This window comes from Alligator mississippiensis, chromosome 14, assembly GCF_030867095.1.
Source record: "Alligator mississippiensis isolate rAllMis1 chromosome 14, rAllMis1, whole genome shotgun sequence".
In the NCBI taxonomy this organism is placed as follows: domain Eukaryota; kingdom Metazoa; phylum Chordata; order Crocodylia; family Alligatoridae; genus Alligator; species Alligator mississippiensis.
The window spans coordinates 26,404,361-26,430,157 of record NC_081837.1 but is presented as its reverse complement, the minus strand read 5'-3'; the positions used below and the strand labels follow the sequence as shown (position 1 = coordinate 26,430,157).

The 25,797-nt window shown below is 49.8% G+C and overlaps 2 protein-coding genes across 8 annotated transcripts in view; one reads left to right on the top strand and one right to left on the bottom strand.

Moving 5' to 3' along the window:
- The window catches only part of UNC45B (unc-45 myosin chaperone B), a 25,730-nt gene extending 20,788 nt beyond the window's left edge, over positions 1 to 4,942 (bottom strand). Inside the window, exon 1 of one of the 3 annotated variants that reach the window (XM_059717395.1) lies at positions 4,855 to 4,942. Coding sequence is in view for 1 of the 3 variants with exons in the window: in XM_059717394.1 (XP_059573377.1) it covers positions 4,587 to 4,673 (87 nt within the window). In the remaining 2 variants the exon portion in view is untranslated. Of the gene's footprint in view, positions 1 to 375; positions 555 to 4,586; positions 4,692 to 4,854 lie in introns of those variants that run through there. The other 2 variants (XM_059717394.1, XM_059717396.1) reach the window with 2 other exon arrangements.
- RAD51D (RAD51 paralog D) lies at positions 4,939 to 25,797 on the top strand. 5 transcript variants are annotated; one of them, XM_059717399.1, is made up of 11 exons: positions 4,939 to 5,015; positions 5,868 to 6,018; positions 8,747 to 8,808; positions 8,972 to 9,090; positions 10,852 to 10,933; positions 11,526 to 11,660; positions 12,223 to 12,318; positions 13,680 to 13,770; positions 17,625 to 17,695; positions 18,070 to 18,237; positions 23,248 to 25,797. In XM_059717399.1, exons 2-11 carry the CDS (start codon positions 5,937 to 5,939, stop codon positions 23,329 to 23,331), a joined length of 990 nt encoding a protein of 329 aa, XP_059573382.1. In that variant the 5' UTR covers positions 4,939 to 5,015; positions 5,868 to 5,936; the 3' UTR covers positions 23,332 to 25,797. The 5 variants fall into 5 exon arrangements, with proteins under 5 accessions (XP_059573382.1, XP_019348525.1, XP_014451443.1 ...); XM_014595957.3 differs by lacking the exon at positions 4,939 to 5,015 and adding an exon at positions 5,249 to 5,351; XM_059717400.1 differs by lacking the exon at positions 4,939 to 5,015 and adding an exon at positions 5,423 to 5,769.

The window sequence follows — 25,797 nt, the reverse complement described above, 5'->3', positions numbered from 1 at the left end:
CAAAATATTTAACCTCCCCCCAAAATTACTCCTCTTCCCCAATACAATCTGGCAATTTAAAAACTAAGTCAGCAGACCTTGCATTTTTTTAGTCAGTCAGTCTTTGGCATTAATATTTTGGCATTAAAATCAGCGCAATGCACTCAAAAGTGACTATCCGCATCATATGGCAAGACCAAACCTTATCTTGCTTTTCCCTTCCTAACCATATTTGGTTAATACTGGCTGCCCTGGGACCTGTCAGAGTCACCTGTCACTGTGGGCTCAGCTCCCCGCCCCCACTGCAGAAGTGTAATTCAAATAAAATGAGCCATTTTCTTAATGAAATGCCCAAACTGCCTACTTCTGCTCTGTACCCAGCTTTGCCCTACATACCTGGCATAGATCTCCAATGCTGAGAAGGTCACCAACTTGGTTCACAGTCTCCCCTCTGCTAAGCCAGTCTCAATTGCTCCCAACTCTTGTACTACACTGATACGCTGCTCTCTGGTACTTTTTATATCTCAATGAAGTGGTTGTGAGCCAAGGACGACAGGATAGTGAACCAGTGCATAGGGTAGGGTCTGATTTCAAGAGAAAAGACCCTTTTTAAAAGAAGATACTTAGGAAGCCTCCTCCTACCAGAGAACCAAAATATATTTCAAACACCTGCAGTCATAGAAAAGAGCTGAAATATGGGATATTTAAACAAAAGAAATGCAGAGTCAGGATGATTGACCCCCCCTGCTTCAATACACAGACCCCCTTCCTTTTCTATTTAAGGAAGCACAAGACATTTGAGCCTTAGGAACAAATGGTTTGATTCCTGTGTTGGAACAAGAGACCTGACAGCAGCTGAAACAGCCAGACTCTCCCAGCACCTTCCAGAACTCACTTTAGAAAGAAATCCCATTCACATGTCCAGTGCTTCCTTCTCTTTGCAGTTTTGCATCACACCTAAAATGGTAGGAGCCCAGAAACATCTGTGTGCATATCTAGCTTTGTAGATTCTCTAGATATAGAACTGCACTCACTTTAGGGTCCCTATTATAAAGGTTCCCAATCACCAGGCTGCAGCCTGGTACTGGGCTGTGAAGGGCTGGCTGCTGGGTTGTGGCACAAGACCCCTGCTTGGACCCCTGTCTGTCCTCCCGGGCAAGCGGCTTCTGCCACCGACAGTCACATGTGGGGTTAAAGCTGGGTGGCGGGGCAGCCCCAGGAGGGAGGCAGCTGGCTCTGTGTACCCAGCTCCACTCCTGTCCCGGTCTGCAGTACAAAAAAGGTTGGGAACCACTGCCCTATTATATATAAGCTGTCTGGGAGCCCTGGCAGGGTGTTATGCTTTCAGTGACTTGTCCCATTCGGGTGGGTCACAAAACTGGTGGCACGGTACCTGGCACAATAGGCTGTGTGAGGCTTTCCTATTTAAATGGAATGTTTGCAACACTAGTATAATGTTTTATATATGCTGAAGACTTCAACTCTCCTAGAAACAGGGCTACAGTGGCCATTTTAAAATTAAGAATGAAAAAGACACACCAAACAGAAAAATGTCTATGTATCCAAGACTATGATAACATACCAAACAGGGATTCCTTCATCAGAAGCACTATAGGCAGCCTGCTCAGAGGAGGAAGAGTAGAGCACTGATTTGAAAGATAAAAGGTATAGGCATATGATAGGTATGAGGGTGAAAACATTTTGGGTAAAACAGAAACAAAGGATTTTGGCTGTTCAATGAGAAATCTAACCAAAAACTCAGTACTGTCAAAGCAGCCCTAAGGAGGGTAAAACCTGGGCTGTCTTAGATTTTATATAGGTTTTTATACTACACTTATTACCATGGCATCTACACACCTTCCAGAATTGGATCAGGTAACAAAATTAACATCTCACATATATTTGTTCCTTCCTTCTCACTTCAGAGTCTGGTATATGCAATGGAGTGCTTTGCACCTATACATTTGTTGCTTTATTTAGAAAAAGCAAGAATGAAGCACACCTTTACTTCAGGGTGGAAAGTCAGGAGGCTTGTACTGGGAGTTAGCTCCTGTGGGAGTTCATTCTCCAGCCTCAGACAAGCCCTCACGTGGCCAGGTGGTGGAACTTTTGGAAGGGGAGACCAGATTTCAGTTTACATCCTGAGAAGCTAGTTTGAAGGGTTGAAATTAAGAGCCAGCCTAGTATATTTGTTGTGGCTCTTCTTACATTGCAAGAACCTGTTGCCAGCCTTGGCTATTTTCAAGGGGCCTAGGCTAAGCTGCAGAAATGCTGCTAAGCAGAAGGCCCAAAGCCTGTTTCTGAGGGACTGTAGTGTTTACTTTTGCAAATGTGACAATTAACTTGGTCAGCAAATAAAGGAAACCATCAAATACAATTAAACAAAGCACAAGGCCTAAAAGGAGATAAGACCATACATTAAATAATCCATATATGCTATATCATAGCTTTATCTTAAAATAGTAGTAGTAGTTGATGGCTAGGAAATGGTATCTAGAGGTTTGCTTTTTGGAACTGTAGGTAAAGGAGATATTGCCTTAGAACAGGGTTTTTCAACCTTTAAAAAAAAGTGTACTTTTGGTGGGGGGCTGGCAAGTGGCCAGATGTGGAGCGGGGTGGCGAGCAGCCAGATGTGGAGTGGGGCATAGATGAACCAAATTAGGAGGACATCAGAAAGAACCAAATTAGGACATGTGCATATGATGGGTTTGTGAAACAAAGGAATATGCAGACAAGACAAAACATGGACAGTATGATGACCAGGGATCCTAGTTTTCTCTGATTAAAAGTTGCAAATTCTCTGATTAAAAACCCAAATTCTGTGATAAAAATTAAAGGGCCCCCCACAGCCCCTCCCAGGGCTGTTGGTGCCTCGCACTCCACCCCCCCCGTCTCAACAGCCCTCCTGATGCCCCTCGCAACAGCCTGCCAGACCCACAGGCATGTAGACACAGATGCTGACACCTACCACAGCAGGTAAGTGTGTGGGGGGAAGGGACAGGGCAGGGCGGGGGAAAGGGAAGGTGCTGGGGGAATAGATGAAGAAGGCGGGGGGGGAGTGTGCCCCTGTGCCCACTCCCAGGAGCAAGGCTGGGGGGTGAGGGCAGGGTGCCACTCTGTGGGCTACACACATGCCGGCTGGCCTGACAGGAGGTTTACACATGGAGGCCACTACCGCAACTCTGCCACTGCACTCTGCGCTACCATCCCACGGCCACCTAACTGGCTTTGTGGGCAAGTGGTGCAGGGCGCGGCAGCAGCAGTGCAGTGGCAACCACCGTGTGTGGGCCACATATGTGCTGCCCAGCTGGAAGGTGAAATGGGGGGCTTGCATGCAGTGGCATGCCCAACTGGCTCCGTGGTGGTGTGGGGTGGTGGCAGCTGCATGCAGGGTGGGGGGGCTTTGTGGGCAAGCGCTGCTACTGTGGAGCCATGCCCCTTCACACCTGGATCCTAGAGGTGTGGGGCTTAGGGGCTGTGGGGCAGGGCTGGGGGCTGAGGGAACAAGGGGTGCTGCCAGCCCCAGCCGGCACATTGCGGTGGCGCAGGGTGCTGGTGGCTGCATGCCGCATGGCCACCACCATGCTGTTGCTGCCACCTGGCGGCTGGCTGCACAGCTCCAGGCACAGCACCGCAGCGGCAGTGGGAGGTTTTGGAGGCAGGGGCTGTCACCACCATCACGGACCTCCAGGTAAGTGGCAGTGGCGGCCGCGTGCAAGCCCAAGTTCCTGCTGTGGTTGCAGAATCGGCCATGGAGCTGTGCTCTGGCCGAATGCCAGCCTCCCTCTTCTCCTCCCCCAGGCAGCATGTGTGTAGCCTGCATATGGCAGGTACCACCACACCATGCCTCATGTCACTTGCCCGCAACGCCTCCCTGCAGAGGGGCACCCCTGCCCTCACCCCCTGGCCCTGCTCCCAGCTGCAAAGTGCCGCCTGGGGCCGGCAGCACCCCCTTCTCTCAGCCCCCAACCATCTTCCCAGTCCTGCCTCACAGCCCCACTTACCTCCATGCTCCAGGGGTGAAGGGCGAGTCTGAGTCAGATCCGCAGCCTGGCCTTGGCTGCTTCAGAGGCTCAGGTCCTGCCCTCCCCCCTCTCCTTCCCCTCCAGCCAAGGCTGGGGGTTTCCCACCCTTTTTGCAAATCAACTCTTGCAGGCTGGAGCTGTGCCACCCTGCAAGAGCTCTTTGCAAAATTGGATTTCTCTGCTAAAAAGAGAAATCTGCGTTTTCTCTGATAAAAACGGAATCTGTGGTTTTCTCTGTTTTTCCATGGGAAACAGAAAACCTGGATCCCTGCTCATCACCCGCTAGGGAAGGAGAATCTGCCAGGAGAAGGGGTTGATTAGAGATGTATCCCATCTGGGAGCAGAGCTGGCTTTCCACACCCCCTAGTTCTTTTGCTGAGCCTTGGAAACTGGTGCTTTTAAGTCGGAGACCAAGTTCAGTTCTATTTCCAATCATTGATGTTTCTGCAGCTTCCTTGTTACACAACCTTTGCTCTAGGATCTGAAGGAAGGTGTTCATGAGTTGTATATATGCTTGTTTCTAATATAATCCACTGGGTCCTAGTTTTAATAAACAAAAAGCTGTGAAAGGCTTTTTTTTACCCTCTTGTTGATGCCCAGCAAGGAGGGAACAGACTCCAGTTCTGATTTTATGCATGTGGTTATTTTTACTTGCATGAGCAGCCTCATGTGAGTCAGTGGAGCAACTCGTGTGACTTGAAACGAGCTCTGTGCAGAGGGACCCTTTGCTTGCTGGGGAATTTGCTGCAGGGTCAATGACTTCAGAGCCGAGCAGTGGAAGGGCGCAAAAACTCCCACCGAAGAAAACAGACTGGTGGCAAAACCAGGAGTTGGGGGAAGCTGTTGATACCTTTCAGTTGTAGGCCACAGTCCTACCACCAGCCAGGGGCTCACGGGACTTCACCCACCCGGCTCTGAAGGCAGGATCAGGAGCCTTGTGACTCTGGGGAGAGACTGTGCCAGTAGCAACCGGAACAGGATTAGCAAACGGGAGTAATTCACGTCTTTCAGGTGCTCCGGGGTCGCACGTGCAGGCCTAGTGGAAGCGAGATCCGGGCACGGCCGAGCGGGCAGCGAAAGGACGGGGCAGTGTTTCTCGGGGCTGGGATTTGTGGCGGCCCCCTCTGCAGCCGCCGCGCGGGGGAGCCGGTCGCGGCCCCGGAGCGGGCTGGGCGGAGGCGGAGGCGCAGGCGCAGGAAGTAGGAGGTGCCGCGCGGATGGAGGCGAGCGGTGGGGCCGCGGAGCCGAGCCGGATTTCCCTGCGCGCTGGGCTGGCGGGTGTCTGTGCAGGGCTGACTGGCGTGAAGCGGCCCTGGCTGCGCTGCGCGCCCAGCCCTGCGGAGCGAGGTGAGCGGGGGCTGGCGCTTTGCCCGCAGGCAGCCCGGGCTTTCCGTGGGGTTGCAGTGGCCCGACTGCTGCAGGGGCAGGGGCTTGCGCTCTCCGCTTTTTTTTGTCAGACTTGGCCCAGATGCGATGATATAAAGACGCGGATCGTGGGACTGTGCAGAGCCCTTTCCCCACTTCAGAGTTGGGGGCGAGTGCTGACTTCTCAGGACCCCGGTGCAGGGAAGCCCCAATCCCTGACTGGCACCTGTAGATGCTACTGCAAAGTACACCGCGAATAAGTTCATGTGCGACCACCTGCAGGGGCCAGGAGAGCTAACTAAGCAAGCCTGTAACTAGGCTCCTGGACCAGGCTCTGAGAGGGACTCTTCAATTTGGGGCAGAGTGGCCTGGCAGGCATCTACCGCGGTCGGAGCTCCTGGTGCGGGCCACGTCTTTGTTTCTCAAGGTGGGACAAGGCAAGGCCAGTGGCACCTCCGCGTTGCTGGATACAAACCCCTCCTCTTCTCTTCTGTGCAGGGTGCGTGTCTGCATGGTGTTCAGCCTCCCGTCTCCTGCGCCCTACCCCCCTGGGCACGTGGCAGGGCCATGGTGATGCTGCAGGCAGGACTCTGTCCTGGTCTGACGGCAGAGATGATCCAGCTTCTGAAAGCCAGTGGCATCCGAACAGGTAAAAGGCAGCCCAGAGTCTCAGAGCAGGACTCACCCCCCCCCCAGGGGGGGATGAATTGGGAATGGCAGAGGGCTCTCCCCCTTCCTAGGACCCCTGAGCCTGTTCTGATGGTCTGTGCTGTGGGGCAGCCCCTAGGAAGCTACTCCAGGTCCCAGCATGTTCTGTGCGCCTTGGTGGCTGGCTCAGAGTCTAACATTGCTTTCAAGGGACAGGACAGTGGATGTGGTTCATGCCTCACACAGCAGTAGCGGGGACTATGAAAATCCCCATGCTGTAAAGGCAGCCAGATCTGCCTATCTAATTCCTGACCTTGAACATGTTACTTTAGTACAGGGCTGGGCAATTATTTTGGGAGGAGGGCCGCTTACTGAGTTTTGGCAAGCCATCAAGGGCTGCAAGACAGGCCATCAGGGGCAAATAAATATTTTCTAATTTTTTTTAGGGGCACCATGGGCCGGATAGAATGGCCTGGTGGGCTGCAACCGGCCCACGGGTCACCTTTTGCCCACCCCTGCTTTAGTATTTGGAAGCTTGGCATATCTTGGATATTTGAAGTTATACTTTCTGCTAGGCCATTCCTTCTTGGTGCAGCACCCTCATCCCTGCTGCCATTGGGGAACGGGTAAGGCAGTTGTCCCCAGGGAGCATAATGACACCCGGTTCCACTTCTGATCTCAGCAGGGGTTGGTGGCTCTGAGAAGTGACTGAGGGCCTTGTTACTTGTCAGTTGTAGGTAGCTCCTGGAGCTCTTAACCCCAGCATTGTCCACACGTTAACATGTGAAACTAGTTTTAAGCACCCTTTAAGCAGCACAGCTTAAAAATGGACCACCTCAGCTTAGATTGAGCTCTGATCCATCTTACCCAGGTCACATTACACTTATGTTTAGCCACTCTAGGCTACAGCTTATTGTGAACACTCCCCCACCCCTGGTGGCCTGGATTGGATCCACTGCCCCCCTGGCCCCTCACCCCAGTTGAATCAGCACCCCTGTCCTCTACCAGCCATGATTGGCCTGCTGCCCCCTGGAATGGGTCCGCTGCTCTCCTGCAAGCCAAATCCCCATTCATCCCCCTTGCTGCCTCACAGCTTACTTTTGGCTGCTAGTGCTGCTCCAAGGGAGCAGGCAGTGACCCCCACTGCCAGCCCCTGCCACTGCTATCATTGCTCTCTGGACTGGGCTTAACCCAGAGAGGAGCTGCTGTGCATTGGCAGCAGTGGAGGTGGGGACCAGGCGGGGGTGTTCCCTTTCCCTGCCTATCCCCTGGGGACAGCACTGGCAGCTGAAAGTAAGGTGGGAGGGACGGGGGGATCCCTGGGGTGGGGGAGGGATGGGAGTGGTAAGGGGTGGAACCTGAGGGACAGGAGGAAGCCCAGAATGGGTGGGGAGGGGGCAGGATTCTTACCTTTTGGTCATCAGGGCCTCTGCTGGCTTGAACATAAAACTGCTTCAGACTTGAGCTAGCTGTAAGACTGATTGGCATTTGAGCAGCTCAAACTGCAATGTGTAACAAGGCCTTAAGACAGGGGTGGGCAAAGATGGCCTGCGGTGGACTCAGCCCCTGAGTTCCCAGCAGCCTCTGCCCACGTCAGTGTGGCTGCCTTTCATGCAGACCCCAGACGTGGTGGCACTGTAACAGCGTGGGACCAGAGTTTCCATGGAGGCCAGCCCCAGCAGCGCTGGCATGGCAAGCGGCTGGGCGGGGAGCTGCTTCGGGGCTGGGATTTTATGGTAGTGACAGCGTGGTCCAGAGCTGGGGCAGAGCTGTGATCCATTGCCCACATACCTTGGAGCAGCTCCCCATCCAGCTGCATGCCCTGCCAGTGCTGTTGGGGCCGGTCTCCACGGAAGCCCTGTCCTGTGCTACTGGGATCTCCGTGGAAACTGGCCACAGCAACGCAGGATGGGACTGCTGGGAAATGGTGTTCAACTGCCAGCCAGATCCACCATTTTGCCCACCCCTACCCTAAGAAATGCATGAATTCACAAACTGAATGTGGGGGGGGGGGAGGGAGGGGGGTGTTACATTTGTTCCTAAACTAATCCCATCACTGTGGTCAAGGGTGCTGGAGAGAGGCTGGGTTTTTACTTCTTCCCAGTCTAATTTGGGCCCCAGCCTGGTTTTGCTAGAATGGCAATTAGAACCATTTTTCTTAAAAATGGACTTTTAGAGCTACTGTTCATGGGACCCAGTAAATGTCCTTGAAGATTGAAACTTTCACTCGCTTTCACTCATTAGTCTGCTTTCTGTGTATCCATTTTGGTTGAAAAAAACAGAGGTATTAGGCACATGGAAACAGAGGCTGAGCAAGCAGCCTTCATCAGCTTGTCTTGCTCTAGTTCTTTGGCCAACAAAGCACCTTGATGATGTCCTTTAATTCTTCCTGCTTTTCCAGCCATGGGCTTTTGGCCATTATGAAGCTGTTTGGGCGACTGGTGATAAACTGGAATCTTCTAAATTAAATTCACTGTAAACCTTGTGTCCCATTACAAACCCAGCAGAGACAGGGGAGTCCTTTGGGCTGAATTGCTCAGCTAACTTGGGTGTTATTGTCTCTGCAGGCATTGCCATGGCCAGACTGTATTTTAGCTTGATTTGGAGCTATTCTAAGGTTGGGAGATGACTAGGCTGAATGGTGGGACTGTGTGGTAGTTAATTACTTTCCTGGCATTGTGGAGCTGTCAGACTTTTCCAGCTGCTCATCTGTTCATTCTGTCTTGCAGTGGTTGACCTCATCTCATCAGATCTGGAGGAAGTTGCCCAGAAATGTTCTCTGTCTTACAAGGTGAGAGGAGACTCTTGAATGCTGATGTTTACCCTGGACCACAACTCTGCTGTATTAGGGGCTGGACAAAGAGATGGTACTGCCTCAAGGAGCTTCTACTTCCAAAGCTCCTCAACCTTGTAGTACCTCAGTCTCATGTGCGGCTGGCTGTCTGTCCCCACAGGCTTTGGTGGCAGTGAGACGTGTTTTGCTGGCCCAGTTCTCAGCATTTCCCATCAATGGTGTTCATCTGTATGAGGAACTCAAGAGCTCCATGGCTATCCTGTCTACAGGGAACAAGAGGTGAATGTGTTGGGCATGTAGATGAGTGAAAGATGCACCTGTGGGGTTTGTGTGTGTTACATAGGCTATTGCTGGAAGCAGAGTTGGGTTGAAGTTTTGATCCCAAAATGCCCCAAGTGCCACCTGGATGAGGTTGGACCTGAGACTGGGTCTGTCAGGATTCCACACCTGTAAGGACTGGGCTGAGGCCCTTGACACCTAGAAGCAGCAGGATTGCCTCCTGAATACAGGGCAATTCTGCTTTTCATGTCAGAATTGATAGTCTCATCCTAGCTGAAGCCACCAGTCTATGTCTGTGCTATTACAAACGTGCAAAGGTGCTGCAAATTTCATTCACATGCAATTGTATTTGCACAATGGCAGCATCAGGATTGGAAAGCTTTTTCCCAGCTTTCAGAATGTGCCAAGCAATTATGCACATGCTAATTTAATAAAATCCTAGAACAGAGGTTGGCAACATTTTTGGACAGAGTGCCAAGAACACCTGCAAACTTGGCTTTCAAAATACTGGTGTGCCAGGAGCGGACGGTGGGGAAGCCACAAAGGGCCCGATCCTTATTGTGGCATGGAAGGGGCTGAGGCTGCACTGCCGTCTGCCCCGAGGTGTGCGTGCCAAGTAAAAATGCCTTTGTGTGCCACACTCTGGCACTTGTGCCGGGGGTTGCCTGCCCCTGTCCTAGAACTTCTGGGCTGGAAGGGACCCCAAGAGATCATCTAGTCCAACCCCTGCTCTGCAGCAGGGTCAAATTTACTGCAAGGTAGTTTGTTTCAGTGCCTCACTGCCTTTATAGTTAGAAGGTTTTCTTAATAGCCAGCCCACAGTCTCCCTTGTCACAGATGGACCTGGAATTTTCTTGTCTGTCTCCTCGGGAAATGTGAGACGTCAATTGCCATCCTCTTTATAGCAACCTTTTATGTACTGGGAGGAGGTTGAGTCCCTCCTCAGACTTCTTTGTTTCCAGATTAAACAAGTCATGTTCCTTCAGCCTTTCCCGATAGGCCACATTTGAACCACCGAGATTGGTTATAAGCCCTTGAAGACAGCTGAGCAATGATCATCCTGAGAGTAATGGCCAGGCATAGAAATTAACTATCTGATGCTTAATATCGCCCACTTTCCCTTTCTCCTTCCCTATGACCATTCAGAAAAACTCACCATATTCAAATCTCTAGACGTTCAAACATGAATGGCGCATGCCCTCAGCAGTTGGGGGGGGCACAGCTTCACCAGCAGCGGCGGGAGCCTGGCGGCGGTGGGTGGGGAGCTCCCGCAGACGCTGCTGGCACTGTTGGCCCGGGGGTGGGGGGAGGCGAACACCGGCCATGGGTCGGCGACCACCCACAGGTGCTACTGGCAGCGGCATCAGCGGCCAAGGGCGATCAGGTGCCAGAAGTGGGGTGGTGATGGCCTGCAGGCGCCATCGACAGTGTCGCTGGTGCCTTTTTGCAGGGGGTGCACCGCCACGTGCACCTCCTACACATTGCCCCTGCCTTTAAACCAGGCAGGGTCCCCCTTCCCCATATTTGCCTCTGCTCCTGTACGTGCCACACTGTATGTTTTCTACTCTGACCAGAACTGTGGAGTGGATGGGAAGCATGAGTGTTCTTGGCTGTGAGGCTGTGGATTCTGGAGGGCCTGGCCAGTGAGGAATGTGGTTTCTGACTGTACTTCAGCTGCAGGTGCTCAGGAATTGCTGCTTTGCAGCCCTGGATGATTCTAAGACTGAACTAACCTCCTCCTTGTGTGTGTTTCTCATTTAGCTTGGATACGCTGCTGGACTCTGGCCTGTACACTGGGGAGGTGATGGAGCTTATGGGAGCACCAGGCAGTGGGAAGACACAGGTGAGTCACCCTGGGTCAGATGGTGCAGTGTATAATGGAAGGGATGCCAAAATTCCTCCTTGTATATAAGGTGTCCTCCATTTACATCCTGTACTGTATGGCACAGTCTGCATCCACAGGTGGGTTCAGACCTTGTTTGTAGATGTATCTTCCCTTTGGTTTGATAGCTTAATTTGTGCTCACTGTGGAAATAGTTACAAAAAATTAAAGATGCATAAATGGCTACAGCCAGATGTGTCTCATCTGTGCCATGGTTCTTCTCCAGTGACTGGCCCTAAGAAGGAGATTCATTAACCTGATCCATCTTGCGCCATACCCAGAAGCTGGGGCTCTGAAGAATGAGATGGAGCAAATTCTTGAGCAAAAAGCCTCTGGCAGCGAAACCATCTATCTTTGATATTTGCATGAAAACTGATAGATGTATGTAGGCTGAAGGTCCCTACTTATTCCATGTGGAGATCAGGCAGTGCACTTGCTTCTCAGCTTGGCTCAGGTGTGCCCTGCTGGGTATTGATGTGTTTTAGTGCCAGACAAGCCCTTCCATTCAGAAGGGTGGGGGGATGGACTGATGCTTGTGCTCTTTCCTTCCTAGGTGTGCCTCAGCATAGCAGCAAGTGTGTCCCACAGCCTCAAGCAGAATGTCCTGTTTATTGACTCCACAGGTGGGTTCACAGCCTCTCGCCTACTCCAGTTGGTTCAGTTCAGGACAGAGGAGGAGGAAGAGCAGGTGAGAGAAGCTGCAGAGTCAGTGGCCTTCAGTTGCAGGAGCAAAGAACTCAGATACTTGTAAATGCAATGCCTCTGACAGACCTTCAGGCAATTCCATGCTCCACTCTTTCCTCTGCATGGGTTTGTCCTAGTTTCTTTCAGTGGGTCCACTCTTGGTTCAGTGGGAGTTGTGGGTACTCAGCCCCTTTTAAGTACCAGACCACTTATTCAGGCACTTAGCCATAGTTTGGGGTGAGGGGTGCTAATTCTAGCCTACCGTGCTTTCAGCCTTTATCTTTTTGTGTCCTGGTTTCCCCATGTCTAAAATGAGGACAACACTGATGCATGGGACAAAGGGCTATTTGGGTCCTTGACATGAAGGTGATAGATAATTGCAAATGCTCTTATTATTAGGGGCAGGGTGAGTTCACAGGGCTAGTAGATATGCTGGCTGGGAGTGCTGGACCCCAGGTTCTAATGTATGCCCACCATCCTGATTGTAAAGGGTAAGTTATAGTGAGGGGAAAGCTGTGGGAGACCATGTATTCCCTGTGTGATACTGCTGCTGTCCCCCTCTGCAGGTGGAGGCCTTGCAGCGAATCCAGGTGGCCCATGTGTTTGACATCTATAAGATGCTGGCTGCGCTGCAGGAGCTCCGGCACTGCATGTCCCAGCAGGTGGGGCCTTGTCATTTGCATCCTCCCTGTTGACTGCTCTAAAGTGACACTGTAAAGAGCTGAGTGTTGGAAGTGACATTGGATTTGATCCTGCCAATGCATGGAGCTGCTTATATATTGCCTTAGAAAATTAGGCGACTGCGGTGTGCAAATTGACTGGAGGGCTGCACCCAGCGAGTGGTGGCGGACGGGTCATTTTCGACCTGGAGGGACGTGGGCAGTGGGGTTCCCCGGGGCTCGGTCCCTGGCCCCCACTGTTCAACATCTTCATCGGTGACTTGGATGAGGGGGTGAAAAGCACCTTGTTCAAGTTCACAGATGACACTAAGATGTGGGAAGAGGTGGGCATGCTAGAAGAGAGGGACTGGCTACAACTAGATCTGGACAGGTTACAGAGGTGGGTGGATGAGAATAGGATGGGTTTCAATATGGACCAGTGCAAGGTATTACACCTGGGGAGGAAAAACCCAGCAGCATACCTACAAGCTGGGGAACTCCATTCTTCTGAGCACAGAGGCAGAAAAGGATCTTGGAGTCACTATTGATTCCAAGATAAACATGGGCCGCCAATGTGGGGACGCAGTCAGGAAGGCTAACCACACCTTGTCATGCATCCACAGATGCATCACGAGCAGGTCCAAGGAGGTGATCCTCCCCCTCTATATGACATTGGTCAGGCTGTAGTTGGAGTACTGAGTCCAGTTGTGGGCACTGCACTTCAGGAGGGATGTGGGTAGCATAGAGAGGGTCCAGAGGAGGGCCACTCGCATGATCAGGGGGCAGCAGGGTAGGCCCTACAAGGAGAGACTACGGGACCTGAACCTGTTCAGCCTCCACAAGAGAAGGCTGAAAGGGGATCACCTACAAACTTGCCCAGGGGGACCAGCAGACAATGGGAGAATCCCTGTTCCCCCGAGCATTACCGGGAGTTGCAAGGAATAACAGCCATAAGCTGACTGAGAGGAGGTTCAGGCTAGATATTAGGAGGCATTACTTCACAGTCAGGGTGGCTAGGATCTGGAACCAACTTCCTAGGGAAGTGGTGCTCGCCCTTACCCTGGGGATCTTCAAAAGGAGGCTAGACAATCACCTAGCTGGGGTCATTTGACCCCAGCATTCTTTCCTGCCCATGGCAGGGGGTCGGACTTGATGATCTGCTTAGGTCCCTTGTGACCCTACCAACTATGAAACTATAAGACTGCAGGATTGGGGTTGCTATTCTGTGGACCTTAGTTTCCAAGTGGCCTCAGGACTAATGTTCTAATGTTGCAGGGCTGTACTGGCCCATACTTCAAGTTGCTGTTTTGAATGGCATGTGCTGCTCTATCCCTTTCCCTCACACATTGTGCTTCACTCCTCAGGTTGTTTGTTCTGGGGGTCCTGTGAAATTGCTGGTGGTGGATTCTGTCTCGGCTGTAGTTTGCCCACTCTTTGGAGGCAGGCAGTCAGAAGGTAAGCATACTTGCCTCGGGGGCAGGCTCCAGCTTGGGAATTTGGGACTGGGCCTCAGGCTGTAGGCACACAACCTGACCTACACAGTGAGGTAGAATCATAGAAAGCTAGGGTTGGAAGGGACCTCAGGAGGTCATCTAGTCGAACCCCATGATCAAAGCAGGACCATCCCCAACTAGATCAGCCCAGCCAAAGCTTAGTCTAGCAGGTTGTTGAAAACTTTTAAGGATGAAGCTTCCACCACCACCCTGGGTAACCTGTTCTAGTGTTTTACTACCTTCCTAGTGAATTTTTTTCCCTAATATCTAACCTAAACTTCCATTGCTGCAACTTAAGACCATTGCTCCTTGTTCTGTCATCTGCCATCACTGAGAACAGTCCAGCTCCATCCTCTTTTGAACTGCCCTTCAGGTAGTTGAAGGCTGTCCCCTCTCAGTCTCCTCGTCTCTAGACTAAATAAGCCTAGTTCTCTCGGTCTTTCCTGATAAGTCATGTCCCCCAACCCCTGAACTGTTTTTGTCACCCTCCACTGGACTCTCTCCAATTTGTCAACATCCTTTCTGTAGTGGGGGGCCCAAAACTGAACAGAGTATTCCAGATGTGGCCTCACCAGTGCTGAATAGAGGGGAATCGTCATTTCCCTTGACCTACTGGCAACACTTCTACTGATGCAACCCAGTATGCTCTCAGCCTTCTTGGAAACAAGGGCACACTGCTGGCTCATTCAGCTGATTGCCCATTGTAACCCCCGGGTCCTTTTCTGCAGAGCTGCTGCCCAGCCAGTCAGCCCCCAGTCTATAGGGGTGCATGGGATTGTTCCATCCTAAGTGCAGGACTTTGCACTTGTCCTTATTGAACCTAATGGGATTCCTTTTGGCCCAATCCTCCAATTTGTCTAGGTCACTAAATCCTAGCCCTACCCTCCAGTGTATCTGCTGCTCCCCTGAGCTTGGTGTCATCTGCAGACTTGGTGAGGGTGCACTCTCTGCCATCTTCCAGGTCATTGATGAAGACATTGAACGAAACCAGCCCCAGGATGGACCCCTGGGGCACTCCACTTGATACCAGCTGTCAACTAAACATTGAGCCATTGATTGCTACTCTCTGAGCCTGACGCTCCAGCCAATTTTCTATCCACCTGACAGTCCGTTCATGCAGCCCATACTTCCTTAGTTTGCCTGCGAGAATGTTGTGGGAGACCATATTAAAAGCCTTGCCAAAATCAAGGTAAACCACATCCACTGGTCTTGTCGCATCCACAGAGCCAGTCACCTCATCAGAGAAGGCAGTCAGGCTGGTCAGGCATACCTTGCCCCTGTTGAATCCATGCTGGCTGTTCCTAATCACCTTTTTCTCCTCCAAGTGCTTAGAAATGGATTCCTTGAGGATCTGCTCTATAATTCTTCCAGGGACTGAGGTGAGGCTGACTGATCTGTGGTTCCCTAGATCCTCCTTTTTCCCTTTCTTAAAGATGGGTACTATGTTTGCCCTTTTGCAATCATTTGAGACCTCTCCTGATTGACATGAGTTTTCAAGGATGATGGCCAATGGCTCTGCAATCACATCAGCCAACTCCCTCAGCACCCTCAGGTGTATCCCATCTGGCCCCATGGACTTGTACATGTCCAGCTTTTCTAAGTAGTCTCTACCATGTTTTTTCACTGGGGAGGAGGTGAGCAGCCCTCAGTAAACTGTGCTGCCCAGTGCAGTAGTTTGGGAGCTGACCTTGTCTGTGAAGACTGAGGCAAAAAAAGGCATTGGATACTTCAGTCTTTTCTGCATCCTCTGTCACAAGGTTGCCTCTCCCATTCAGTAAGGGACCCACACTTTCCCTAATCCTCCTCTTCCTACTGACATACCTGTAGAAATCCTTGTTACTATCCTGGATTTTATTCTGTAGTAAGGAGCAGATGTGGCCAGCCTTCCAAGTCAGCTGCCTGCAATAGTTGGTATTACATTGTCTGGCTACTAGGTGGTGTATGAGCTGCTTTTATGAGAGAGGGGCTTTTTCTGGTCTGAAGTTTACTGGAGTAGTGCTGTGCTGGTCATTTTATAGTAGTGTATAGCTACTCCTTCCTGTTACAGGAGTAATTTGGCCTGGAATGGAGTGACTTATGTAATGTCCAGCACGTTGGAGCAGGCTTGATTAATCGAGCCTGTTGGAGCTTGGTAATTACTGCGCTCCAGCAGCTTCCTGCACCTTGTGTATCAGTGTCCCTGTGCTTAAAAATGGTGGCAGGGGTGCTTGAACTAAAGCTCTCAGAGCTGCTCTAATTAATGCGCCACCCTTTCCAACCTTGAAGAATTTGTAAAAGTGCCCAATAGGCTCAAATAATGAGGATTCATTCATCCCAATTTCTGGCCTTTGGAGATAGCAATCCTGCCTTTTGCAAAACATTCAGAAAGTTTGGCACCGAATGTCCTTTGCAATCAGGTAGCTGGAAAATCTGTTTCCAGCACTCCTGGGCCCACTGATTACCTGCAAAAATTCAGATGGCATTGGCAGTACAGAACTATACCTTGTGCTCTCTGATACCTGGGCCTGGGGGCTGGGAGAGGGAGGATTTTTTATTTTTTTAACTTTAATGCCAGTGTTGTGTTGGATGAGGTGCAACAGGTAAATGTATGTATTTGATAGCTCAGGATGTATGGCTTCCCTGGTACTGAGAAGTAGGCCTTCCCTATCTAGTATTGCTCTGCATGTGCTAAGCCTGGAAATGTGGCTGCAAAGCAGGCCTGAGGCCCCACGCCCCACTACCAAGGTTCTTGAGCTGGCTGTCCTCAATATGCCTGAGAGCAATAGTTCCCTTAGAGTAGATACCCTCATTTCCTGGTTTGGCACATTTGAGGTAGTAAGGGATGGGCAGGCCATGTTTTTCAACAACTCTCTCAAAAGTGCCAGACTGACATCCCTTCATATATCTTCTTAGTTGCCTGTCTCCCAAATAGTCCTGCCGGTCTAACTTCTTACTCCTCAGGATTCTGTGGGGCTGCTGCAGGCCCTTGCAGATCTTTGTCAGAAATTCTAAGAAGTTGGTGTTGGGGAAGTGCAGTGGCTTGGCAATGGAACTGCAATAGCTAAGTCACTGCAAAGGCCAGATTGACTGCAGCTGATGCATAGACTCAAGATGGGGAGTTAAAACTGCTCATTGCCAGTCCTCTGAGCAGTCTGCTGCCCTGAGAGTGAGTATTGGTGGGGGAGTCCTCAGTGTGGCTTCACTTAGTCATTTCCTGGTTTGGGGTGTGTGTGTGTAGCAGGAACTCAGCAGTGGCAAAGATCACCTGGTGGCCTTTGTGAAAGAAGGGACCAATCTTTAGAGGATGAGTCACAGGTCATGGAGGCACACTTCTTGGGAGAGGCAGTGTCACCTAATGAACAGAGTACTGGATGGGGCTCTTCTTCTGGTTCTGGCCTACTGGGTGAACTTTAGGAAGTACCAGCACCACTCTGTGCCTCAGTAACCCCATCAGTAAAATGGAGACAGTGACACCAACCTGCTTTTTGAAAGTGCTTTGGGACTGAGGAACAGTGTTCAGTAAGAGCTAGGTGTGTCCTAGAATTGATTATCTGGGCCTGATGCAGTACATGTTGATGGTGTGCCTGGTTGCAGAGGCTGCTGCTGTGTATGCTGGTTTTGTTCTTTGGATAGTTGGAAAGTAAGAGGGGCTAGCTGTGAAATGGGCACTGATGAACAGTATTAAGCTAACGTAATACACAGAGGTCAGCCTGCTTGAGTGGATGTGAAGGTATTCTGATGAGCTGCTCTAGATTCCTCATCTCAGGAGATGGCATTGGTCTCTAAGAGACTTCTAGTGGAAGCATGTGCCAAAATGTCCTTTTCTTGTCTCTGTAGGTTTGGCCCTCATGATGCAGCTGGCGAGGGAACTGAAGACACTTGCCAGAGAATTTGGCCTTGCTACTGTGGTGAGTGCCCCTGGGCTTTGTCTTTCTCTTCCTGGGGTGAGTGGTGAGGGAGAATAGCAAATATTGGATGATTTGGGGTATTTGCTTTCCAGATAAGTGGATGTGCTTAAAGCTGAACAGGTCTGCAAAATGGGAGCCTAGCATCTCTAAAAGCACCACCCCATGAGACTGTCTTCTGAACTAAAACTTGGCTTCCATGAAGCCTCCAAATACCTTCTCCCTGTAACTACAGGGTGAGGAGAAGGAGAGGAATAAGAATCCATAGAAACAGCTGATTTATCCATTAGCTTCCTGAGTATCCCAGTGTTTCCTTACAAGGAGCAGTGATGTTACTGCTGGTAGCTGCCTAATATGTCTACTTTATTGTACTGCAGGTGACTAACCATGTGACAAGGGATAGTAGCAGCGGTCACCTCAAGCCAGCCCTGGGCCGCTCCTGGAGTTTTGTGCCCAGCACGCGCGTGCTGTTAGAGAGAAGCCAAGGGGCTTTGGGGAAAGCCAGCACACAATGTATTGCTTCCTTAACAAAATCGCCCCGGCAGGTGAGAATTTCCAGGTGAACCAGGGATGAGGTCATGGAGAAGAGGGTTTAGAGCAGAGTTGGTAGTAGAGGCAGAGTCCTTGCTCTGGGGGTTGCAGGAGCTTGGGCTTCCCCCATGTGTCTCTGCATTGGGCTGGGGAGCTAGTGGCAATACAAGAAAGCTGTAATCTGTTGAAAAGAAAAAAATGATGTGGCTTGTAAATAGCCTGACTTCTATTTCTGGGTGTGTGAAGTCAGTGGATCCATTTTTTACTTGGATCACAGTGACTCAGTTGCTCCATTCTTCCTGACTTAGTCTCTGATGATCTCGTATCTCTTTTTGTAAGGAGAGGAACTGATGTCCTGGTTACTTGGTAATGTGGGTAAATACATCCACCTTGGCTCAGATTCTTGCTGCCATTTCATACTGGATGCTCTGGGACAGATCTTCCGGGAGTCTAAACCAGCCTAACTAGTGGTTCATAGAATCATAGAAAATTGGCATTGGAAAGGGACCTCAGGAGGTCATCTAGTCCAACCCCCTGCCCAAAGCAGGACCATCCCCAGCTAGATCATCCCAGCCAAAGCTTTGTTTAGCCAGGTCCAAGGATGGAGCTTCCACCACCTCTGGGTAACCTTTTCCAGTGTTTTACTACTCTCCTAGTAAGAAAATTCTTCCTAATATCTGACCTAAACTTCCCTAGCTGCAACTTGAGACCATTGCTCTGTTCTGTCACCTGCCACCACTGAGAACAGTCCAGCTCCATCCTCTTTCAAACCCCCTTCAGGTAGTTGAAGGCTGCTATTAAATGCCCCCTCAGTTTTCTCTTCTCCAAACTATATAAGCCCAGTTCCCTCAGTCTTTTCTCATTAGTCATATCCCTTAGCACCCTCACCATTTTTATTGGCCTCCAATATCTCTTCATCCTTTCTGTTTGGGGGGGCCCAAAACTGAATTCCAGATGTGGCCTCACCAATGCTGAATAGAGGGGAATAATCACTTCCTTGCCCTACTGGCAACATTTCTACTGATGCAGCCCATTATGCTGTCAGCCTTCTTGGCAACAAGGGCACACTGCTGGCTCATTCAGCTGATTGCCCACTGTAACCCCCGGGTCCTTTTCTGCAGAGCTGCTGCACAGCCAGTCAGCCTCCAGCCTATAGTGGTGCATGGGATTGTTCTGTCCTTAGTGCAGGACTTTGCACTTGTTCTTATTGAACCTCATGAGATTCGTTTTGGCCCAATCCTCCAATCTGTCTAGGTCACTCTAAATCCTAGCCCTACCCCCCAGCGTATCTACTACTTGCCACAGCTTGTTGCCATCTGCAGACTTGCTGGGGGTGCAATCTCTGCCATCTTCCAGGTCATTGATGAAGACATTGAACAAAACCAGCCCCAGGACTGACCCTAGGGCTCTCCACCTGATACCGGCTGCCAACTAGACATTGAGCCATTGATTACTACTTTCTGAGCCTGATGCTCCATCCAGTTTTCTATCCACCTTACAATCCATTTATCCAGGCCATATTTCCTTAGCTTGTCCATGAGACTGTCGTGGGAAACGGTATCAAAAGCCTTGCTAATATCAAAGTACACCACTTCCACTGGTCTCCCCACATCCACAGAGCCAGTCACCTCATCACAGAAGGCAATCGGGTTGGTCAGGCATGCCTTGCCCTTGGTGAATTCATGCTGACTGTTCCTGATCACCTTTCTCTCCTCCAAGTGCTTAGAAATGGATTCCTTGAGGATCTGCTCCATGATTTTTCCAGGGACTGAGGTGAGGCTGACTGGTCTGTGGTTCCCTAGATCCTCCTTTTTCCCTTTCTTAAATATGGGTACTATGTTTGCCCTTTTCCAAACATCTGGGAGCTCTCCTGATCACCATGTGTTTTCAAGGATGATGGCCAATGGCTCTGCAGTCACATCAGCCAACTCCCTCAGCACTTTCAGGTATGTCCCATCCGGCCCCATAGACTTGTACATGTTCAGCTGTTCTAAATGGTCCCTAACCTGTTCTTTCACTGTTGGCTGCTCACCTCCTCCCCAAACTGTGCTGCCCAGTGCAGTAGTTTGGGAGCTGAACTTGCTTGTGAATATTGAGGTGAAGAAAGCATTGAGCACTTCAGCCTTCTCTGCGTCCTCTGTCACAAGGTTGCCTCCCCCATTCAGAAAGGGACCCACACTTTCCCTGATCCCTCTTTTGCTACCAACATACTTCTAGAAACCCTTCTTGTTACCCTTCCCATCCCTTGCTAGCTGCAACGCCAGTTGTGCTTTGGCCTTCCTGACTTCATCCCTGTATGAATGCTTTTATACTCCTCCCTATTTTTTCGTCCAAGTTTCCACTTATAAGCTTCCTTTTTGTGACTTAGTTTGCTGAAGAGTTCCCTGCTAAGCCAAGCTGCTCTTCTGCCTTACTTGCTAGTCTTTCTGTACATTAGGATTGTTTGTTCCTGCACTCTCAGTAAGGGCTTCTTTAAAGTACAGCCAGGTCTCCTGGACTCCTTTTTCCTTCGGACTGGCTTCCTAAGGGATCCTGCCTATGAGTTCCCTGAGTGAGTCAAAGTCTGCTTTTCTGAAGTCTAGGGTCCTTACTCTGCTGCTCTCCATGCTTCCTTCCCCCGCACTGACCATGCCAGCAGCATCTGCGGGAGCTCCCATCTTACCGCCACCAGGCTCCTGCTGCTGCCACCAGCGCAGCCGTGCCCCCCAGGGGCAAGCATTGTTCATGCCTGAACTCAGTCATTTTGTGGTCACTGCTGCCAAAGATATCATCTACTATATTACATTCCCCACCAATTCTTCCCTGTTTGTGAGCAGCAGGTCATGAAGAGCATGGCGCCTAGTTGGCTGCTCCAGCACTTGCACCAGGAAGTTGTCACCCTCACTATCTGAAAACTTCCTGGATTGCCTGTGCACTGCTGAATTGCCTTCCCAGCAGATGTCAGGGTGATTGAAATCCCCCATAAGAACCATGGCTTGTGATTGGGAAACTTCCCCAAGCCGTTTGAAGAAAGCCTCATTCACCTCCCTCATTCGCTTCCAAGGGAGGTGGTGCTCTCCCCTACCTTGGGGTTCTTCAAGAGGAGACTGGACAAGCATCTAGCTGGGGTCGTCTGACCCCAGTGCTCTTTCCTGCCCAGGGCAGGGGGTTGGACTCGATGGCCTACTGAGGTCCCTTCTGACCCTAACAGCTATGAATCTAAACCATTTCCTCCTGGTCTGGTGGTCTGTAGTAGACACCTACTACAACATCACACTTGTTGCTCTCCCCTCTAACTTTAACCCAGAGATTTTCAACAGGCTTATCTTCAGGTTCTCTCATTCTTTAACGTTTCACTTCCTGGTTTGAACTCTTTTAGGATGTGGCTGTGTGTTTGTAGCTGGTAAAATTATTCCTGTGTACATTCATTTCTAATCCAGTTTGAGATCCCCTGACCTGAAAGAACTATAAAATGTTTGGGGCATTAATGCTTTACTTGACTTCAGGCATATTAATTATTATTTGCACTGCAGTATCGCCAGAAGCCACAATCAAGGTTGGTGCCCCATTACGCTGGGCACATAATAACAACTTGTAGCCTGTGTTGTGAACTGCTGTCAGTGACTGCTCTGTGACTGCAGCACCTCACAGAATTGGAAAAAAGCAAAAAGCATTGAAGTTGAGGCTGCTTGTCAGTTTTTGACTTGCAGAATAGCAGCCCTGAAACTAAGTGAGAGCTGTCAATTTCAAGGCCACTGTTTAGCAGCTGAGAAACTGGTTAGCAGATGATTGATTGATTGATTGATTGAGTCTGCCAGTGTTCTGGGTGGCCAGGTAACTCCTTGGTAACCAGGCCTAAGGAGATGCAAACAGCTGAGCATATTCTGTGTCTGCCTGAATCAGCCTGTGGCAGAATGCCACCTCTGTCTCTCCCCAAAAACTCTGCTATGAGACAATTTGGTTAACATGGTCACTGCAAAGGGCATGGCTCTTTAGGTAACCCTGAGCTGTAAACTGAGCTGGATACATTCTTGAGGGAGGGGGGAAAACCTGCTCCCTCCCCCTACGTGACTGGCATCACATACCTGGGGAAGGAGCTAGAGACCCTGCCAGGCTACCTGGCAACCAGTGATGCATTTCAAATTGATTGGCTGGCAGCCAACAGTTGCTGGCCTCCATTGGACTAGGTAAATGAGGTCATAAGGACTGCCCAGGAGAAGGAGAAGTAGTCATGATGAAAACTTAAGCTGGACCATCTGAAACTGGCTTTCTCTTGAGACTCATGATCAGTGAGCTGCCTGCCTCCAGAGGGACTCTCCACCTGCCTCTGGATGATACTCATGAGTAAGCTACCTGAGATCTAATAGCTATAGATATATAGCTTGCAGTAACTCAGATGTGTGATCAATGGCTACCTTGTTTGCTCTATGGGATTTCTTTAACATTGCTCTACCCTGTACCCTATTCCAAACCTACTCCTTGTAATCAATAAAGTTCTCCTGTGTACCTAGTGTGGGAGACTTATTGGGAGTGGGTCTAGCTTATGCCTTGGGGTCCCCTTGGTTTGGCTGACTAAAGGAGACCACTACTGGTGCTTCAGACTGAGGGGAGCACCCCAAGTTCTTGCAGTGGGTCGAGAACCCTCAAGGACTGCTAGGCCTGTGTTTCCCAGGGGGCACAGGGCCAGGATCAGTCCAGACCTTGGGTAGTGGCGGCATTACGCCAGGGTAGTGGGTGTGCCTCTGGGAAGGGGGTCGGCCAGACGTGAGGTGCCACCAGGGAGGCACTCGGAGCCTGGAAGATGGTTAGGTGTAGTGAGGTGGGTGGTTCAGTGCAGTGCCCTACTGGCCCGCCACACAGCCAGCATACAAAGTGCAGTTTAGGTGGTGCCTTTAACACTGACATCAGTGGGAACTGGTAGATGGCTTGCAGTGTCTGCATGTCTGTTAGCGATGGGCATTTTTAAGTGGCTTTGACTCTACAGATGTTCTTAGCGGCAGATTCTCAGCTATACAAGTTTAAATTCCTCTTGGGTTCTCTTGCAGCCAACTGGAATAAAGGTAGAACTGGACATTGGAGGCTATGGAGCATTGGAAGAGAGACCAGGTGCATCTGGAGAGGAACTCTGATGGAGGTGAAAAGATGAAAAGTAGATTTCAAGGCCAAGATCTTGTCTTTTACTGTGGACACCTTTGCTGCTAAAATAGAAAAGACTGCAGAACTGGACAGTGTGAGCCAAGGCACTGTTAGGATGAGGAGAGAGTTCTGTAGTTCCAGTAAAGCGGTATTGTATTCCATCACTGCCCCACCTCAGGTGCTCCCTTCTCCAGTGTGACCTTGGGATCGCAAAAAGATTTCAAGGGAAAGCCTTTGTGGCCTGGGCAAGTGCAGCATGTGTGGCTGCAGTGCTTCTCTGGAACTCATTAGAACCACAAACCTGTTACCTGGGGTCTTATGGATCAGCAGGAGAACCTCTGTCACTGTGGGATCAGCAGAATTCGCTGACAGCTCTATAAATCCTTGCTGGTCAATGACTTCTATTTTTTCCCTCCATAACCACCTGCTGCCAGATCCCAGAATCCATTGGAGGGGAACCTCTGGGAAGCTTCAAGGAGGAATACAAAAGAACTGGGCCTTCGAGAGCAAGAATCCTGTCGGCTCCAACAGATGGTGGTGTAAACACTGTTATCACTGTAGAAAACAGTTGTTACAGCAAGCTTCAGGTGTCTGCCTCACCCTGCTTATTCCTCAGTGGAACTGTAGTGGACATGGGCTTCTAAAGGAAAGGGACATGCGTGGCACTCGTGTTGCAAATGTTTGTGATGGAACTCTTTCTACAGAGTATAAAGGACTGCATTGTAAGCAGCACTGGCATTCATGTACCTGAGTAATGTATCACATGGCTGCTGCCTCGTGGAAATGGGCCTTTTGGGCCAAATACTCCACTGAAGTAAATGAGTGTGGCCCTTGGCTTACACCACTTGAGGATCTGGCTGTGTTTTAGGAGCATTGTTGTTGATGTAGTTGGTGTGTTTCTTTTCCATCTACTTTTTTTGCTTGAAAACAGGGCACTTGTGTATTATTGAGGTGGTTCTACCCCAGTTGTACCCAATGGTTTACAATTCAAAGTGAGGAAAGAAATGGCAGGAGCAGAAGAACTTGAAATCTTCAGGAACTGTACTAGGGATCTTCCCACCAGATAAGTTACAGCAGTGTTTGCACCAGTGACAGCTCTCATGTAGACAAGTCTCTGGTGTCTGAACTCACAGTTGCTTTTTGTCTGACATAGCTCTGATGGAAGCTGTAGAAATAAAGGCAGTAAACACTACTGCAGTTGAATAGATGTTTGACCCATGAGCCTTTTTAATACATTTTTCCAGCTAAGACATTTCTGAGTATATCTAATTTTTATTTGTAAGCCAGCTTCCCCACTAACAAGAAAATATGTGAGACTGTAGCCAAACTGAATATTTGACAGAGCTTTCAGGGAGTAACAGCAGGTCTTCCTACCCCTAGCAGATTGTTTCATACACCTGTGTGTCACTACAACTACAGTGCTTGAGAGAAACCCAGATCTCTATCCTCTCAGGGATATAATTTAATGGGAAGGTGGTGAACATCCCCTAATCACAGAGTCAATTAAAACAGAGGCAATGCCTGTGCCAGAGTGTTTACAATCGCACTTTTTCCTTTGCAAATTGTTCATTGTTTTATGTGTGGAGACATTATGAGTCAAATTCTCTCCCAGGGAAGTCAGTGGAGCCGGGGCAATTTATGCCAACAGAAAATTTGGCCTGTTATGCGTTTTGAAACCAGCTGTGAATAAAACATTGATTTTTTTTTTTATATATTTTTCAGGTAACCCCTTCCTCTTATGGTTGCATTATTCATCAGTTTGGGATTCCTAGAGGAAAGCTGAGCATAAGCAAGGGGCTATGGAGCAGAGAAAGAAAAGAATGTCAAAATGTCTAGTAACACACATTTGCATTAAGGTTTTGACAATGAGAGTGTGATATTACATTCTCCAAGACTATGTCAATCATTAGGGAAGAGATGCAATATCTGATTTGGGTGAGCTAACTGGGGGACTAATTTGGCTTTGGGCAATTGTTATGCCAGATTCAGAAGGAAATGAGCTTGGGAGCTGAAGTAACTTGATAGCATGGAAGGAGGAGACCTCCAGTTAGATGGAGCAAGGAGAATGTAAGAGGATTTCTCAAATGGAAAGTCACAAGGAAAGGGGAGACCATCAGGAGTGTGTTGCGGGGGGGAGAACAGTGGTTAGGTGAGAGAATGAGAGGACTTGCGTGAACAAGAGCAAGACAATGGTAGAGTGACTTAATTTGAGTGAATGGATGAAAGTTGGCAGGTTAATGGGACACTGGAAGGGCTGAGTGAGCAACTGAGGGGAACAAAGCATTGCAGAGTTAAAGAAGCTGTACCAACTGTCCATGGAATACTATGAAAAAGGGATGATTTAAAGTGTGCATACACATACATGATTTGAATGATTTCATTGCCTGTATTCATAGAAATCCCATTTTTGCTATGTACCAAGAAAATAAACATGTTCAAATAATAGTCACAAAACTGTA

Coding starts and splice junctions, on each gene's coding strand:
- RAD51D (XM_059717399.1), top strand. CDS start 5,937: ATGGTGATGCTGCAGGCAGGACTCTGTCCTGGTCTGACGGCAGAGATG. Junction 9,091..10,851: donor CTGTCTACAGGGAACAAGAG/GTGAATGTGTTG, acceptor TTTCTCATTTAG/CTTGGATACGCTGCTGGACT. Junction 18,238..23,247: donor TAACAAAATCGCCCCGGCAG/GTGAGAATTTCC, acceptor GTTCTCTTGCAG/CCAACTGGAATAAAGGTAGA.